Consider the following 19,941-nt stretch of genomic DNA (forward strand, 5'->3'; position numbering starts at 1 on the left):
AGGACTATCCTATGGGCAGTGTCACGTAAAATGAAATAGAATGAGCCCTTACAGCTCCAATACATCACCAAACATCATTATTTCTCACCAGAAGCAGATATTCTGAGGAAGTCATCTTGCTAAGTGCTTTGATTTCAAGGGATTTGAATGATCCCTCCTCCTCATTTGTATAATTACTTTAGGAAAGCGATGAAAATCCCCCCCTTCAACATGATACCCGTTTCTGGACCAGTAAAGCTGGGGGCATTTAGCATTCATACTTGCCCTTAGCAACCCACTGGGTTTGAAAGAGGAGCTAGAAAGCTGATAATTACAGAAAAGCTTATTGTAATTGAGACCTCCCATGAAACTCAAAGCTGTGCGAAATGAATAAGGCTTTGGGTGGGAGATAGTTTCCACTCACAAATCAAGAGCAGAATTAATCCCTTCCTGCATAGAGAATCAGAGGCTTGACACACTGGAGATATAATATGACACTTTGGATGCGCTTGGATCTACATTTGTCATCAAATCTCCGACTACACAGTTAATATATGAAGTGAATTGCAGACTGATGGATGGCCTGAAACGAATGCATCCAAGAACCACATGTATTTTATTCTAAATCACAGTTTGTCATTTGCAACGAACTTTTGGGGTAGATAGATTTAAAGCTCAAGGAAAAAAAAAAAAAAAGTTTTCCACCCACACTAAATCACTTTAAAACCCAGAAGACTGAAAAAAAAATAATTAAAAGTGCAACATTTATTACAAAAATATACTGCATCATTCAAACATTTACATTCAGCACAGGTACCACGATTAACATTAATAGACAATATTCATGATCACACCACATGTCTGCAAATTAAAACAATATAAAATATTTTGTACATTCATAAAATAAGTGTTTAATATTAGGGATACATGTTATGCATCACAGTCACACAGTTATTCAATTCAGCAGGCACGTTGGCTATAGATGGTAACAAAAATGTCTAATTTCTGCTGTATGATCAGTATGCACTCTGGTTCATCACTCAGTGTTTAATGTCGAGGTGGGCATATAGAGCAAATGCTTAAGAGATGGCTTTGATTATAACTAATCTGTGACTTTCTTTACAGACCAAACAGTGAATCTAAAAATAGTGTTTCAGACTTAATCTGCATCTGAAAAGTGGCTGAGAAGTTAAACGGAGGTTTTTGGAAGATCCCGTCCTTTTCTAATCCATCTCTCGGACTAGAAAAGAACCAACAATCAAAGTATTTTATTTTAAGAAATTGTTTTAGAAAACTGTTGAGTGACTGCTTACTGAGTAGTGTAGAGGTTTACTATTAGTACTTTTTTTTTTAACATGATAACTTTTACTGTGAAAGTATAAACAATGCCACAGGAGACTTAAAATCCAAGGGAACACAGTGTAGAACATTAAAAATATTTGCAGTGTACCAAATTAAGTATTATACTAAACATTCAGCAAAGTGTGTTTTTTTTTTTTTTTAAATCATCTTCGGCATTTTTACTTTACTGAATTTTTATTTTTATCCATTTGTACTGGTATGCCCTGCGGCATTTCAAAAGAAATAACTGTACTTTTTTTATTTTAATAACATTACCACTTTTATCATCATCTTTAGATAACACCCGTCGATTGTTTTTAAAATTACAGCGTGAACTGCCTAGGAGAAGTTCATAAACACATTAAACTGATAAATTATCTCACAAGCAAAGTGACCCAACTGGTAATTTTTGGCAAAAGGACTTCCCTGTTCAGGAGAAAACCTTAAAAACAACCTTATAGCGCCACCATCAGGCCAATGCTTTCTCCCTCTTTTGGAGTAGTAGGAGAATACGGACGGTCCCTACCTGACAAATCTAGTGTTTCAATACCTCACTGTCTTCGTTTACAATCTCATTTCAAGAGAGAATTAAAAAAAAATCTTTAAAAACAATAGAGCTTTGGTGCTTGGACCCTTCATCATTTTACCTGGGAGAATGCCATTGTCTACTTGTACACAATTAAGTGATTATTAATGCAAGATTTGGCCCAGCCCTTGATGATATGGTCCTATTTTTGTTACAATGTCATGTTTTACGTATAACACTGAAAATCTGTAAACATTAAATCACCCGAAAGTGAATACTTGGTTCCTAATTGACCAGTAACAGCTACAAATGTCAACGATTCATTATCTTCAAGGTTGTGAGCTTATATCTGTAGGTTAATAGGCTTAACTGATGCATGTATGACATTGTATGTACCTATTAAATCCAGTGATTAGTTTAAAACATTATTGCTCATTATTGCCTACAAAAGGTTTAGTTAGGCTCATTTTCCAATCATAAAAACTAACAAACAATCTTAAAATAGCATCAGAAAAATACATTTCTAGGAATAAAACTGAACTCAAATCAGCAAACAAAACTGATTCAACTATCCCTGGATAGTAGGCATGCAACGATGTATCATACGATGATAAATTGCAATACAAATTTAGGAGGATTCAAATGGATAAAATAAAACCGGAATCTGGATCATCAGGCTGCATAATATCTCTAGTTTTTGCCAGCTGTAATTGCGTTGTTTAGATTGCAGAGGGTGCAATAATGTAAAATTGCAGGAACACACGTCACTTCACTACAGGCGGAAGTAACACAGTTCTAATGCTGCGACAAACAGATTTAACATGAAAGCGCTCTTTTACAGACTACCGAAAGCTAAAGAGGAGGGTAGGTGTTTTCTGTTTCAGCTGACTACAGCCTTCACTAACGTTAATAAATGTTTATTAAGAAAAGGCCCATTTGTTGTGTGTTTCATTTTTAATAAAAGGATTTTAGTTAATAGGCCATTATATTTTACTCCCACCTTTACAAATATGGGTAAATAATTACTGTTGGTTATTAAGCAAAATTATTTTTTATTTACCAAAAGGAATATTTAAAATAAAAAATAAATGTTACTTTTTTGGTAATAAAACATGCTTCATTTATTTTTCAAAAAATATAATGGGAAAATTGAATCATGAGCCTAATATTGTGAATTGAGTGAATCGTTACATGCCTACTGGAGAAATAAGGCTTCATGCTTAAAGTGAACTTTTACTCTGCATTACATGTTTCCTAATATTACTCAAAAATATTCACAGCCTGCAGTACCAACACATTTATTTAACTTCATCATTAGCTGAAGATTTAAAAAAAAAAAAAACAGGACAGACAGGACTGGAAGTGAGGAGCCGTTTCTAGAACAAGAATATTTGTCACATTTGGCTCTTCTTGATTACATGTAAAAGTGATTTCAGTGCCTCATTTCAACCTCCTTTTCACTCATACAGGTCTATCAGGATGATTTGAACCACTTGTTCACTTCTCCTGGTTTACAGTCATTTAGCACAAAAGTCTTTTCACACAAATCTAAAGTCCTTATGCACGAGTTCCAGGAGCATTTAATCTTTATTATAAATACCTACTGATCGTATTTAAAGGAACAGTCCACCGTACTTCCATAATGAAATATGTTCTTTTCTGAATTGAGACGAGCTTATCCGTACCTCTCCGAGCTTTGCGCGACCTCCCAGTCAGTCAGACGCGCTGTTACTCCTGTTTACTCCTGTTAGCAATGTAGCTAGGCTCAGTATGGCCAATGGTATTTTTTGGGGCTGTAGTTAGATGCGACCAAACTCTTCCACGTTTTTCCTGTTTACATAAGTTTATATGACCAGTGACATGAAAAAAAGTTCAGTTAAAAAAATTGAAACGTGGCGATTTTCTATGCTATGGAAAGTCCGCACTATAATGACAGGCGTACTAACACCTTCTGCGCGCTTTGACAGCGCATTGATACCGTCACTCCTGAGTGAAGGTATCAATGCGCTGTCGAAGCGCGCAGAAGGTGTTAGTACGCCTGTCATTATAGTGCGGACTTTCCATAGCATAGAAAATCGCCACGTTTCAATTTGTGTAACTGAACTTTGTTTCATGTCACTGGTCATATAAACCTATGTAAACAGGAAAAACGCGGAGGAGTTTGGTCGCATCTAACTACAGCCCCAAAAAATACCATTGGCCATACTGAGCCTAGCTACATTGCTAACAGGAGTAAACAGGAGTAACAGCGCGTCTGACTGACTGGGAGGTCGCGCAAAGCTCGGAGAGGTACGGATAAGCTCGTCTCAATTCAGAAAAGAACATATTTCATTATGGAAGTACGGTGGACTGTTCCTTTAAAAGGGCGGCACGGTGGTGTAGTGGTTAGCACTGTCGCCTCACAGCAAGAAGGTTCTGGGTTCAAGCCCAGCAGTCGACGAGGGCCTTCGTGTGGAGTTTGCATGTTCTCCCCGTGAGTTTCCTCCGGTTTCCCCCCACAGTCCAAAGACATGCAGGTTAGGATAATTAGTGGCTCTAAATTGACCGTATGTGTGAGTGTGAATGGTTGAGGGAAGAAAACCTCTATAATAATCCAGTAGAAGGCAACGGGAAACCACTACTGTAATGCTCCCTAGACACTTTGATGGCTGAAGCCGTTAGAGCAGCCACGTCACTGTAGTGATATGCTAAGATGGATGGATGGATCGTGTTTAAAGATGATGGATTTTTTTTAATGGAAGTTGCTGCTTTTCCGATCGAATATGAGCAATTGTATTTCGCCACTCCGCCACGTATGATGAAGCCCGCATGTTAGTCACCAATCCTTCCTTCAAACAATTTAACACAGTACACCAGTTCAGTGACAGTTGGCTTCCAGGTCTGTAATGTGTATGTGACAAATAAAGGCTTCTAATTCTTAAAAAAAAAAAAAAAAGCATGTCACATAAAATACAAAAAAATAAATAAAAATTGCAATGAAAAGAAAAACCACAGAGTGGTCAGCAATGGAGTTTATAGGCAGCAAGATGCTCCCAAAGTCTGGGTGAGCATGTGTGCATGCGTTTTCACTGCTTCAATGATTTTACAAACGCTTAACACTCATCTTCAGGGTTGTTTACAACAATTGTGCAAAAGGACTTTTGTGCTAAATGATCGGATAGCCTTCTCCTTAGCAACACTCTAGATGTAACTAACTCACATGGGCGAAGCTGGAGGAGATCATCTGGCATTGCGATTGTCATTCTGTAGGTTACTGATGCTCTCCTGTAATTTCTTAGTGAAAAGGTGACTGGCTCGTCCACAATATGTATGCATGGTATTCTTTAGTTTTTCTTCCAGAGGCTTAAGTAGAAAATCGACAACATCTTCTCCAAATGGGTACTGCAAAAAGGAAAAAAAAGGAAATAAGTCAGACCTGTTCAACAGCTTTCATCAGACGCATAAAATGATTCTGCACTTTGACTACAAGGCACAGTGCAAAACCTGTTTAAAACCTGTCTCCATTACACCCTAAGACTAGCATTTAGCCTCATAATAGCACCAGCTTATTATTCAAATTATTCCTCTGAAAGAACACTATTCGGTACCTGCTACAAATTAATCACTACAGTGAAACCAAGAGGAAAGGTATGTAGTTACAAGTATGAGAGTGAGGAATATAGGTGGTGGTAGTTGAGGTGTAGCTTGGCGTGGGCCTGGACTGTGAGGGAGGTGTTTGGGAACAAGCTAGAGGAGTAATGACAACCTGAGCCCTGTTATCATACGCATATTTATGTGCTCTTTCTCACCCCGAGTAGTGAGCCAAGTGTGTGTGAGGCCATAAGCAGAGCAAAACCAAAGCAAAATAGAAAAGTTACAATGACATGAAAAAGCTCATGTGTGCAATTACTCTGGGACTGCTGCATTCTCTCAGCCAACTGTTCTCAAAGTGGCATCTGAGAAACCCCCATGGGTCCGTGAAGGATAGCCGGGAGGGGGTCAGTGATTTTTTTTTTTAAATTTAATTACAGCAGTAACAGTAGAAATCACAGCTTTTTTTTTTTAACCAAAGCTATTAGTCTGTTTGACCGTTCTTTAATTGAATAGCTTCAATCCAAACTTCAAGGAACAAGTAACCTATAAATAACTTCAACTAAATAAATAAAACATTACTTCGGCATGTATATGTAGTGTGACAATAAATAACAATACAAATTTACAATCCCAATTCTTAAAAAAAAAAAACCTGGGACACTGTGTAAAACATCAATAAAAACAGAATGCGAAGATTTGCAAATCTTAGAAACCCAATATTTCACTGAAACTAATTCAAGAGACAACATATCACATGTTGAAACTGAGAAATTTTGTTGTTTTTTGAAAAATGTATACTCATTTTGAATTTGATGTCAGCAACAAGTTTCAGAAAAGTTGGGACGGGGGCAACAACAGACTGAAAAGTTGTGTAATACTTAAAAAACACCTAATTTGGTTAAGCCTAGGTCACAAATGGACGTACGATTTTTTGGCCATGCGATTTTTGGCGTTTCCCAAATCGCTGCGTTTTTTTTGTCCGTGGAGAAAGGCGCACTTTGGCCATAAGTTTGTCTTGCAACCTGAAAAAAATGTAAGCGCCCGTAGAGTTTGTTTGACATGACAAAGAACCTCTGCGGCCAGTCTGCGGCTCGAAAATCAGCACATCACACGCGCGCCCTCTGTGCGTTTCTTGCACGTAGACCGGCCGTAGGAGCACATACGGCCGGTTGTGACCGAGGCTTTAATTGACAACAGGTCAGTAACCTGATTGGGTATAAAAAGAGCATCCCAGAGAGGCAGAGTCTCTCAGAAGTAAAGATGGGGAGGGGTTCACTGCTCTGTGAAAGACTGCGTGGGCAAACAGTCCAACAATTTAAGAATAACATTCCTCAATGTAAAAATCGCAAACCAGAACGTCAAGGACGTAGTAGCTCATCTGGCCTGCCATAAAAACAACCTGACTACCAAAATATCAAATAGAACTGAAATGTGACAATATGAGAAAGGACCAACCTCGATGATAAATTGTTTACAACAGAGGACTAAGGCTACATCCACACGACAACGAGATTTTATTAAAAAATATATCACGTCCACATGGGCAACGGATCAGTAAAATATCAGGTACATATGGCAACGCAACGCTTGCTGAAAACGATGCAATACACATGCCACACCTCTACGTGCGCTGTAAGACGGTCCCATCGGAGACACCAGAACAACAGAAGAAGTAGGACGCATGCGCATAAACACCTTCTTCTACCCGGCGTGAAGTACTCACAGGAACAAACACACAGCAACAACAACAAGAAGATGGCTGTGACTACGCGAGGAAATCGTGCCTTCTGTGTGTACAAATTAGTTTTATTAGTGTGCATAGTTTTATATAACTTAATTTTCTTATTGTGTGTGAACATTTTGAAAAGCATTTTTATATAATTTATATAACTTTTTATATTGTGTGTGAACTTTTTGAAAAGCAGTCTTATCCAATAAAAAAAAAAAGAAATTAAAGAAATGGTTCAGTTACTTGTTTATTTAAAAGAAAAGCTGTATACAAAAGTGAATGCAATGCAGTGGTTCATACAAAACAGCGAGAGTGCTGCTTGTTCTAGTCATGTGGTTGTGACGTCATCGTAAACAAATCCATTCTACTCATCCAGACAACTTCGCAACGGCGCCGTTGCCAGATTTTTCCACTCTGGAACCCGTTCTCAAAAAATATCGTTTTGGGGCACCCAAAACACCGGTGCCGTGTGGACGCCAGGACGAAACGATAAACAATTTTATCAGATTCACTTGAATCTGTGGCCGTGTGGACGGCCTCTAAATTTTGTTCCCCAAGGGAAGATCTACCCAAAACATCGACCAGTGCCGTGTTTCCCAAAAGCATCATAGCACAAAGATCATCGTTAAATGGTAGAACGAGCAGCACAATGAACACACTCTCTCCTAATTAAAATGGAGAGCGTTAAGAGGCTTTTGGGAAACCCACCACAGAACTGAACTGGCATGATAAATGAGAGAGGAGATACAATTCTAGTCAGAAGAAAATTTGTTAAGTTGACCTAATTACTAATTTGTTCGCAAAAAATTGACAACAACCAACTTTTGTGCAGAAGTTCTCATCTCATCTCATTATCTCTAGCCGCTTTATCCTGTTCTACAGGGTCGCAGGCAAGCTGGAGCTTAACCCAGCTGACTACGGGCGAGAGGCGGGGTACACCCTGGACAAGTCGCCAAGTCATCACAGGGCTGACACATAGACACAGACAACCATTCACACTCACATTCACACCTACGCTCAATTTAGAGTCACCAGTTAACCTAACCTGCATGTCTTTGGACTGTGGGGGAAACCGGAGCACCCGGAGGAAACCCACGCGGACACGGGGAGAACATGCAAACTCCGCACAGAAAGGCCCTCGCCGGCCCCGGGGCTCGAACCCAGGACCTTCTTGCTGTGAGGTGACAGCGCTAACCACTACACCACCGTGCCGCCCATGCAGAAGGTCTAGTAAAAGTTCTTTCAAATAAAACAATCAGAACTGAAATCCATTGAGAACTGAGGGAGGAGACACGATTTAACTGAAAACAAACAAACAAACAAACAAACAAGTTATTAAATTGTTTATAACTGGAAAATCAAACAAATGACCAAGTTTTGTTCCTCAAGGGAAGAGCTACCCAAAACATCGATCAGAACTGGAATTGGATGAGAAATGAGAGAGGAGATAAAATTCTTGTGAGAGGCCTGGAAAATTCGTTAATTTGACCTAATTACTAACTTGTTCGCAAAAAATCTGACAAAACAATAACCAAAGTTTTGTGCGGCGTGAAGTGTTTTCAAACAAAACAATTGAAACGGAAATCTGTGGAGAACTGACGGAAGAGATACGCTTTAACTGAATTGTGGATGACGGACGGAAGCCACGCCAACAGCTCATCGGGTTTATGGCCAGATGAGCTAATGAGAATTTGGAGATCACGTCATCTATGGTACATAATATCATGAAAAGATTCAGAGAAGGCTACAAGAAACAAGGCTGAAAACTGACACTGGATGCCTGTGATCTTCAGGCCCTCAGGTGACAGTGCATTAAAAGCAGACGCGTCTGTAGTGGAAATCACTGTATGGACTCAGGAACACTTCAGAAAACCATCGTCTGTGAAAACAGTTCATTACTGCATCCACAAATGCAAGTTAAAACCAGATTAACAATATCCAGAAACACCGTCACCTTCTCTGGGCCCGAGCTCTTTTATGATGGACTGAGGTGAAGTGGAAAATTGTCCCGAGGTCTGACGAATCGAAATCCTTTTTGGAAATCATGGACACCACGTCCTCCAGGCTAAAAAGGAGAGGGACCGTCCGGCTTATTATCAGTGCACAGTTCAAAAGCCAGCATCTGGCATCTGTGATGGTATGGAGGGCATTAGTGCACATTGCATGGGTAGCTTGCACAATAGGGAAGGCATCATTAATGCTGAATGATCCATGCAGGTTTTGGAACAACATGCTGCCATCCAGAAGACATCTTTTTCAGGGAAAGCCTTGCTTATTTCAATAAGATAACAATAAACCACATTCTGTACATATAACAGCTGCATGGCTCCGTAATAAGAGAGAGTGTGGATGCTAAACTGGCTTGCTGCCATCCAGACCTGTTTCCCATTGAAAACATCTGGTGCGTTATGAAATGCAAAATACGACAAAGGCGGTCCAAAACTGTTGAGCAACTGAAACCATATAAATCAGGCAAAAATGGGACATTTCACAGTCAAAGCTACAGCACAGTCTCCTTGGTTCCCAAACATTTACAGAGATTGTTGTTAAAAGTAGAGGTGATGCAACACAGTGGTAAACATGCCCTTATCCCAACTTTTTTGAAACGTATTGCTGACATCAAATTCAAAAAGAGCATACATTTTTCAAAACAATAACACTTCTCAGTTTCAACATTTGATATGTTGTCTTCATACTATTTTTCAATTAAATGTAGATTTTTCAGGATTTGCAAATCTTCACATTCTGTTTTTATTGATGTTTTACACAGCGTCCCAACTTCTTTGGAACTGGGGTTGTAATTACAAGCAACCAATTATCATTTGTATAAAACCACAGTGAAAAACTAATTGCAAATGTCAGTGGAGCTAGCGAGAAAAATGTGTCATGAAACAGAAAATGATTCAGCAGCAGAGTGCCTGTGGAGCGCGCTGTACCAACGTTGGTAAATATGAAAAGGCAAACGATAAAGCTGATATTAACTTTTGGCTTCTAACAATATTGTTTCTCAAATAGATATTGTTTTGCAAGACAGACTTTCTATAATGAGAACCATTTACATTAACATCGTGGTTTGTAAGGGTTTTCCATCCAGATTCCTCAAAAAAAAAAACTAGATAGAACTCGTGGATGCCTCCGCCTGGTAGACTACACGCCTTAAGTTGTGATTGGGGGATGGACATTTGACCTCACAGTAATCTTGACCTGTGACCTTTTAACCTCAAAATCTAAATCAGTTAATGTTTGTCCCCAAATGCACAAATGGTGAAAGTTTGGTGAAATTCCTTTCATTTGCCTTGGGGATATTGTGTTCACAAGGTTTTTGGACAGACATTTGACCTCACAGTGACCTTGACCTTAGACCTTTAGATCTCAAAATCTAATCATTTCATCTTTGTCCCAAAGTGCACAAATGGTGAAAGTTTGGTGAAATTCCTTTCATTGGTCTTTGAGATATGGCGTTCACAAGGTTTGGGGATGGACATTTGACCTCAAAGTAATCTTGACCTGTGACCTTTTAACCTCAAAATCTAATCAGTTCATGTTTGTCCCAAAGTGCACAAATGGTGAAATTCCTTTCATTAGCCTTTGAGATATCGGGTTCACAAGGTTTCGGGACGGACGCATGCACGGACAGACAGACAACCAGAAAACATAATGCCTCCTGCACCTTAAAGTGCTGATGACACGTTTTTGACAACTTTGGCGATGTTTTATAACATAAAAAGTAATTCCCGATGATCCATATATTAATTCATGAAGGTGCCTATTTTACAAGTTATGATATAAAACGCGGCTAGTTGGGCAAATTTGACGGGGCTGCAGCACCCAGGAGACGAAGGAGGAGGAGGAGCTATATGACGTCAGCAAAAGAACCTTCCTCCTAACTTACCAGTTTGTTGTTGATGCAGCAGGTGTTCAGTTTATCATTATTAGTATTTTTATTAGACATACATACATATATATATATATATATATATATATATATATATATATATATATATATATAATGCCTTCACGTTGTGTTGCTGGCTTTTGCTCCAAAAGCCACAAGGATGGGGTAAGTTTATTCAAGTTTCCCAGAGATCCCGAGCTGCATGCGAAGTGGGTGAAGCAAGTCAGGTGCACTCGTGACAAGTGGGAGCCCTCACCAACATCCGTCCTGTGCTCTGAACACTTCGATTTGGATTGTTTTGACACCCTTCCCAGCTTAAAAGAATCTCTTGGGTGTTCAGTTCAGCACAAACGTGTGTTACTACAAATCAGCAGTGCCTACACAGTGTTGCCAGATTGGGAGGTTTCCTGCCCAGTTGGGCGGTTTCAAGTGCATTTTGGTGGGTTTTGAACATATTGTGGGCTGGAAAACGTCAGCAGTATCTGTTGCCAGATACTGCTGAAGTTTTCCAGCCCACAATATGTTCAAAACCCACCAAAATGCACTTGAAACCGCCCAACTGGGCGGGAAACCTCCCAATCTGGCAACACTGCCAGTATTCCGGAGGGGGTCTACTAGTAGCTACGCCGGATCCAAAGACAGTCCTCCTGTCAGAACATGTGTTGTGAAACGACATAAGATAAAGGTACGTAGAGCTATAGATTCTACATGATAATCATAAATGTAATCATAAAGTTGGATTTATATCAGTCATGTATTTGCTTGTGAGAGCTTGCGGCTTTCATGTAACTGCCGCCTAGCAACGAGAGGCAAAGAGTAAAGAGGGTAGGCTATCATAGATTCTATTCGGAAGAGATCAACACATGATTGCTTAAAAATTAGGTATTTTAACAATTTGCATCTGTTTTGTGATTATCGTGACACTTGTGTGTTCTATAGAACTGTATGTCTTATCAGCACATCGAGGATCTTCCACCGGAGGCTTTAGCAAGTACTCGTAGCAACACTACACTTTACCCTTTGCCATGCGTTGTTAGGGAACGGTAGCAAGTACCCCGATGACCGACTTCAAGAATATGTAGAAAAAATTTAGAAATTATACTTTCCAAAAGTCATTTGAGTTTAGTGCATTGCATTTCCATTTATATTGTAGGTTCTTGCTGATGTTTTTGCGGAGTATGACGCAGCTGCTGAATCAGAAGCTGCAGAGTTTGTATGTACTAGTTGTGAACATTCACATTATTATCAGTCTCATTTATTTAAAATCAGATAAAATCATGCCATCATGATCACTGCTTAAAGTACCAGTATTTGGTTGTTGAAGAGCTAGCACTAGAGAGTTCACCGGCGTTTTCATGTGCCATTTCCATTGAGTAGAACAGCCAGTGAACCGCAGCGTGTTCTTCCGCTGACGTCACAACATGGCCGCGAGCCACGGACCCAGTTTTCTTGCGCTGTGCAATTAAAAGTTGGATATTCGCGTAACAACAGCTTCTTTTCACGTAATTATAACAGAAATCTAACACGTTTGCCATGTTGTATAGTTTATTTAAGAAATTGCATAGAGTCATGTTCGTGTCATCAGCACTTTAAGGTGGCGGAGAGGCATTAAAAAAAAATTAAAAAAAACCACCTCCCGCCTCACTCTAGAACTCAGGGTCACATTTATTACATTTCTCTCCATTTTCTAAATATACAACACTTTAGTCTTTTGTTTAAATCCCTGAATAAGAAAAAGTGTGCATTTATAACCTGCAGAGTAAATAAAATAAACTTTTTTTTTATGGGGCCTCATTTGCTTTGTGCTCCTGTTTGGTATGAGATCACTAAAAAGTGCATTCTTCATGATCAATGATAGAACACACAGCACGCCTTGATGAAGTGGGGTTTACTGTCTCCTATTGATTTTTTATGGGACGGGTGGAGGTGCTGGATGCTGCCTTGCTTTCTCTTGGTCCCAAACGGAACATCGGTACTAAAGATTTTATGGTGCTTCTGTGAGGTTTGGCACAGTAATGGCGGGGTCTTTTACTGCCAACTGCACTCCTGTCTCTGTTAGTATGTCTTTAGGGAGTACATGTTATCATGAGACACAGAGAGGCCTGAGGTCTGGTGCACTCAAGAGACAAGGAAGAAGAAAAGCAGTAGAGATTTTGTGGAAGAAAGAAACTAGAAAAGGACACTTTTAAACCAAGACAACTGTGATCGACAATAGGTTACAATATCATGGCTATTTTTAACCCTCTGTGGTCGAGAGCTTTGCCAGTGAAGCTCGGCAGGTTTAGAATGAGTAGGTCACGTATTTAGATTAGGGATGGCGAAAACTAAAAAAAATCTTGACCGACCACCGAGCCTCATTAGCCGGTTAAAGTCAGTTAACCTATGAGTTTAAACAGGGATGCAAACAGCGCGCCTTTTGGCGGATGCCGCCTTTTTCACGGCTGAATCGTGCAGATCTGATTTTTTTTTTTTTGGGGGGTGGGGTGGGGGGGTGTTGGAGTGTCTGATTATAATTTCAAAGTAAATTCTATATTAAAATTACTAAATAAGCAAATGCCGTTACAGTCCATGAAAAATAGGAAGTATAAGTATGAGAAGAAAACAGTAAATCAGAAACCTGCGCACGTTTGCACAGCTTCCGCGAAAACGTGCGCAGCTTTCTGATTTACTGTTTTCTTCTCATACTTCCTATGTTTCATGGACTGTAACGGCATTTGCTTATTTAGTAATTTTAATACAGAATTTACTCTGATGAAATTATTCAGACACTCCAACGCCCCCCCCCCCCCCAAAAAAAAAAACGGATCTGCACGATTTAGCCGTGAAAAAGTCGGCATCTGCGCCTTTAGTTTGTGTGGAGAGATATGATCTGCAGTAACATGCATTGTTGGCTACAGACCGAAACATACTTTCAGAATGCACTGGCCAAGGCAGGACTAAACTCGATGTACCTTCTAATAATAATTTAAAAAAAAAAAAAAAAAAAAGAGTAGTAATTTGTAAGCTAAAAAGCCTATGTCTACACTTTCCTTTCGCTGAGTGGCAGCTGTTTTCAACTGGGGCGGGACATGACTGAATGGGTGTTTCTGATTTGTCAGCTGTCTTCAACTGGGGCGGGAGGGCGGGACATGACTGAATCAAGGCTGTGGAATAAAAATGACAAAATCCGAGGAAACAATTTTAGCAGGGGGTCTAGGGGGAGCAGTCCCCCAGGAGCCGGGGGCCCTAGAAGCTGAAAAGATTTTGTGTATATTGATAGATTTGAAACATCTCCTGAAAGCAAATATTTTCTCAACCATGCCATTTAATTTGAACTGTTTATTATTATTATAAATTGAATATATAAATGTGAACAAGATGGTCTACCTGGTAATCTATAGTTCAACAGCTTCAATTTCACCAATTCCGCATGTTTTTTTCCCTTTAACATGGTCAACCAAACGCGTTCTTCCACCAGAACCGTACTTCACATCCTGATGGCACAAGATGCAGTAAGCTTTCCCTGGTTCTTTTATCTTCCGTATGTGCTCATTCATTACCGACTTTAAACTCCAGCCATTGCCAATTCCATGGATTTTTGATGCCGTTTTCCTTGGCAAATGTTTTTGACATCGTCGGTCTCACCGTCCTCCCTCTAAACGATGTCCCTCCGTGACACGGACATACCGCGAAATTCTCCTTTTCAAAACCGTTGATATCGAAAGCATGTTTAAAGAGCACAAGATTCGTGCCGTGGTTTGTAAGCATGGAACAAATGCCGTAAACCGGTCTGTCATTGTCGCAAAAGAAACCTACCCCCCTCCCAATTTTTATTGCAAAATTAGATGATTTACTAAAATGATATTTTTGGCAGCCAAATTCACGGAATTCCGCGGATCCGCGAATTTTTCATAGCCCTGCTGAATGGGTGTTTCTGATTTGTCAGCTGTCGTCCTTACACCGCATGGCATGCCCCAAGCGTTTACAACACAGAATTCCAGGTTCTCCGCTCCAAAATCAGCAGCTTCAAAACGATTTATTTATTTATTTATTTATTTTAACCGACAACCAAAAAAAAATTAACCGGTTGACGTTGATTCGGTCAACCATCGGTCAAACGGCAGGGTTCTCGCCAGCGCTTTATATGGTTGCGGCCCGCTACGCTAAAATTTCAGACCGCAACGGTAATTTCCCCCCGCTACGCTAAATTTTTAATATAGCGTAACGGTTGTTTTCAGTTGTTCATCACCATCGCCAAAAGTTTTTTTTTCCTGCGCACTTGAGCAGTTTTCAAGGTGTCAAAATCAGCCTACGTTTGTTAGGAAACCCATGCCTGGAAATCAGTTCCGAGAGAGAGAGAGAGAGAGATCCTGGCGATAACTTTCTCTTGAGCTGGACTTCGGTGAATGACAATGGATGACGGACCCCCTCGCAAAAAAAGAGACATTCGCTCTTTCTTCACAGTTAGAAATGTAAGTGCACCACTTCTACAGGTTTTCCATCACGCTTGAAAACTTAACCCAAAGCCCTTTGATGAATGAAAACGTCTACTTTGTAAGCAGGTTTAGCAATATGACAGGGCGCACGTATCGGATGATTAGCGCTAATTTACTGGATCCCACTGTGGCTAACATTAACACACTGGTAATCTGCCTGCATGCCATCCATCGTTATATTTCTATAAGGAGACAGGCACAAGAGAGGTTGGAGGAGATGAAGGAAAGGACATAGGAGGCAGAGGAAAGGAGGTAGCAGATAAACGGGCAGAGGATGGAGGTAGGCCTAGTGGGGGAGAGCCCGCTGTTGGAGATAGAGGAGGAGATGGAGGAAGACGAGCAGAGGCTGGAAATTCACAGGTGAGAATGAGGTTAATGATATGATTTTAGTCATGGGATTCAGCTCCAATGTGCCAAACGTGATCGCCCTTGTGGCTTTAAATCAGAGAATTAACAGTGGTTACAATCAAAGTTACTCCCGTGGTGTTAACAGAAGACGGCGAACCAAAACAGGAGAAAATCGGGCATCGACCCGTTGTGGAAACAAGAATTATAAAATTTTATAATTTTAATTAGAATAGTAAATTTTCTATTAAACAAGAAATTTAATAGTTTTAGATTATATATTAATTATTTATTAAGGGGGCTGGGTGTATGTTATGCCTGAATGAAAATGCAATTTGTTTTTTTTTTATTTTTATGTGCTCAGGCATTTCTTAATTTCTTAATACAATAAAACATTCATTATCTCTTTGGTTGTGTCTGAGTTTACATATCTTTTGACAACACCCTTTGTAGTTCAGTGAAATACAACAGTAGGTAACACATTGCCAAGATCCAAAGATGTAACAATTTTCCATCAAGGATATACAACATAAAAAATGCAATTTATCCCCTCCAGGAACGTCAAATATGGCCAATTTTGGGCATGATTTTTCAAAATCTCCGCACCATCCCCCCGCTCGGTCGCTACGCTCCCTCGCCATAACCCATTACGCTAAAAAAAAATCCTGGTGAGAACCCTGAACGGTCATTGGTTAACATCCCTAATTTAGATAAATATCTTCATGACTTTTTCATCATACAAGCATGATAAACATATTGACAGAAACTTTATACTTTCCGATGTGCCCACTGCCAAATAATAATATAGTTTTTAAATTACCTAAATTAGATGAAACCTAAAACTTGTCACCTTACTCAGTCACACCGGAGTCAGCGCGCGCACTTACGCATTCAGAAAAAGCTGTTCACATGGTAACGGCATGATAATCGACTTTCATTCTCTTGTTTTCGATTGGTTTCTCTTTCGCGGTAGAAACGGCCACCGTAAACAGGATAAAATCTGCCAGACAAAGTTTAGGCTATTTGGAGGTAAAACTTGTTTCGAGATGGCATGCGGATTTTTACGTGCTTCAGATGACTCAGGACAGTGATTCAATTTTAGGACAGCAACTCAACTCATGATTCAGTGCAGCAATTCAGTTCAATCTTGAGAACTATGACGCAATGCATTTTTTTTTTAAACTTCAACTAGATCCAGCCAAAGATCAACTCCAGGAAGTGTAAATATTTCTTCTATTTCTGATGAGCATATCATTTGATTGCACAACAACGTACGCATTACACAGGAAAAATGACTGAGCAGTTTTTCCAGATTTAAAAATATTTTCCTCAAACATGGTTAATTTTGCTCGATTTTGAGTTTAGAGAGTAAAATTTGGAGTGGGAGCAAAATTGGAGTAATTGTGTAACAGGGTTGGTTGTGGCTCCGAACTGATAAAATAGTACAAGAGTTAATTTCAAGACACACTGAATAGAGTCAAATACCAAAATAGAGTCAAATACCAGATAAATGAAGCTGTTGTAAAAAGCAGTTTTAGACCTGTGTTGGAATGTGTGAAAAAACATGACCTTACCCACTGTGACTCGACCTGATGGGTTTAAGAGTTGGCAGTGGGAGGGGTTTTCACTCTTCTCACTGAATGGAATTTTTTCACACTTCTCACTGAATACCCCTCCCACTGCCAACCCTTTATCCCTAAACAATAGGACATACTTTTTTTGATGGCCAGTTAATTGTCCAGATCAATGGAGCAGATTTAAGTTTTTGTGCTTGATCCATTCCTAAGACTGAACAGGATCACCTCAAGTGATCAAAACAGTTCATCACAATGAGGAAGGTTATGTTTTCCCCCCATGCATTCCAACACCGTTCTAAAGGCCAATTTATGCTGACAACCCAGTCCTCGCAGATAGCGTCGCAGACAGTGTCTGCGTAGCCCCCCCACCTTCGCAGACGCTCTGCGCACACCTCCCAAAAATTGTGACCACCGCAGAAGCCTCGTAGACAGCGTTGCAGACAAGAGGGCTCTGATTGGTCCACTCTACATCCGCTGTACATGCACTTCCGCTTCCCTACTTTCCCGGTTTGGTTTGTTTTCATGACCGCCATTTTTAAAAACACGAGCGAAGATGGAGCAGCACGAAGAGCGGTTGATCGAGGAAGTACGTACATCTATACGACTCCAGTTCTAGTCATTATAAGTAACCGGAGGATAAACACTCCACTAACCACACCCACCAACTACTCCTAGCCATTTCGCGACTTCGCGCCCCCTTGCGTTGTAGCGGTGAATAACATCGCGCACGTCTATTACTCCCCGCTCAACGATAAATTACAACTGTCTGTGAAAAGCTATCTGTGAAAGCCTTGTCGCAAGAGCATGCAGAGGCCTTCAAACTGATTTTTACAACATCTTCATTTATCTGTTATTTTCAAAAAAGTACAATCATGACATACATACTACATAGATATTATTGTAGCTGAACTTGTGCTGAATACAAAAAAAAAATCAACTGCTTAGATTTGCTGAAATTGACAAAATCAGAGCATGTCAAAATACCCTCAGACCCCAGATGGTTAAAGCTACTCAACCTGACTGCGATATTCAGTCTTCCTTTTTTGTAGATGCCTTCCATGGCCAAACAGTGAATGTGGGCTTGGCCTGCATTACACACAGCACTCAGTTGAATCATGGGCTTCAACTAATGACAGACCTCATTTAGCTAATGGTCCAAAATGCTTCCTCCTCAGTCAAGGGCAAAAAGGTCTTGCCTGGCCATAATGACCAGAGACACAGATACACAGTCACTCACTCTCCTTCTGCTGATTAAATGAACAAAGAACTGACCACTCGCTACAAGAGGAAGGGAGGAAAAAAAAAAGTCACTCCTCAAGCCCTGACGAACGAGGGAGGGATGTACCGAGGAACAGAAGATGTGGAAAGAGGAAGAACGTAGCGTTGGCTTTAAAGATTAGCGCATTAGGAGCGATCGTTGCCCTTGATGAGGCTAACAGAGATTAAGTCTAGAACATGATGGTGCTGGCAGCCGAAGTTAACAGAGCTATTGATTTTCTAGCCCTCGGCTACAGAGCAAACGCAGAGCAAACAACCTGGGGATATAACCACAGATGTTAAGGTTTAGAAGTATCCAGAAATCACCATGCCACACAAATTCCAAAACAGGCAGCTGAACTTGGTACTGCCAAGGACCTCTCCTAACGGGGAGATAACTGTAAAGAGATACTTTATTTAAAACCGTAATAGAAATTTGTTCATGAATTTGTAAACCCTGCATGGTTTAACACATGGCTGAGTTGAAAGGGTTGTAGTGGAAACAGGAAGAAACGATAATGTCAAGTGAGAGCTGATGAGGCACACCAACAAAAGCCCACAGGGCTACAAGCGCAGGTGCTCTGTCTGAAAAATATTTGCAGGAACAATTCCTGATCCCTTCATTTTTCAGCCCATACTGTGCTTCCATTATGAAGAACAAGAGAGCTAGGCATGCTGGGATAAGCATTTGCCTGAAGGAACTTCAATATGGCCTTTCACAAATTAACCACGTTTAATTAGATTTTATCCTGCTTTGATGAAAGCTTGTATGATGAATAATGAAAAAGTGTGACATGTCTCACCTATGTTATTAAACAGTACACCTATGGAAAAAGCTACACAATTTTTTTTTAAATGACACTGTTTGTAAGGTGTAACCAGATTCTTAAAGCAAGAACTTACTTTCTGAATGGCTTCATAAATGGCTCGGAATGCGGGCTGTTTGTCGTCATGGTAAACACCTCGATTGCCATGGAGAATGTAAACTCCATGTTGTTCAGCAGCAGCACAGTTGCTGCCATAGATGCAGTGGTCTGGGCGATAGTTCCAATGGCACGGGAACACAAACAGGCTTTCTGTGGGGTAGTTAATCAGTAGTCAAAGATATGCATGTTTTTATACATTTGTCCTAAAGCTGTGTACACACAGGAAGAGATTAGCAGCGATGTAGCAACCAGAGACCATGAAATGTCAATGAAATTCGACGACTTGTACTGATGACAGGCAAAATAACCATTGGTAAC

The 19,941-nt window shown here is 40.1% G+C and overlaps 1 protein-coding gene across 3 annotated transcripts in view; it reads right to left on the minus strand.

Moving 5' to 3' along the window:
- Nucleotides 1-4,154: 4,154 nt before the first annotated feature.
- gxylt1a (glucoside xylosyltransferase 1a) overlaps nucleotides 4,155-19,941 on the minus strand; it is a 28,510-nt gene continuing 12,723 nt past the window's right edge. For all 3 annotated transcript variants that reach the window (XM_060914633.1, XM_060914632.1, XM_060914630.1), the window contains 2 exons: nucleotides 19,601-19,773; nucleotides 4,155-5,227 (listed from right to left, as the gene is read on the minus strand). In XM_060914633.1, the coding sequence (XP_060770616.1) occupies nucleotides 5,066-5,227; nucleotides 19,601-19,773 (335 nt within the window). In that variant the 3' untranslated portion in view covers nucleotides 4,155-5,065. The remainder of the gene's footprint in view (nucleotides 5,228-19,600; nucleotides 19,774-19,941) is intronic.

Source organism: Neoarius graeffei, chromosome 2, assembly GCF_027579695.1.
Source record: "Neoarius graeffei isolate fNeoGra1 chromosome 2, fNeoGra1.pri, whole genome shotgun sequence".
Classification (NCBI taxonomy): domain Eukaryota; kingdom Metazoa; phylum Chordata; class Actinopteri; order Siluriformes; family Ariidae; genus Neoarius; species Neoarius graeffei.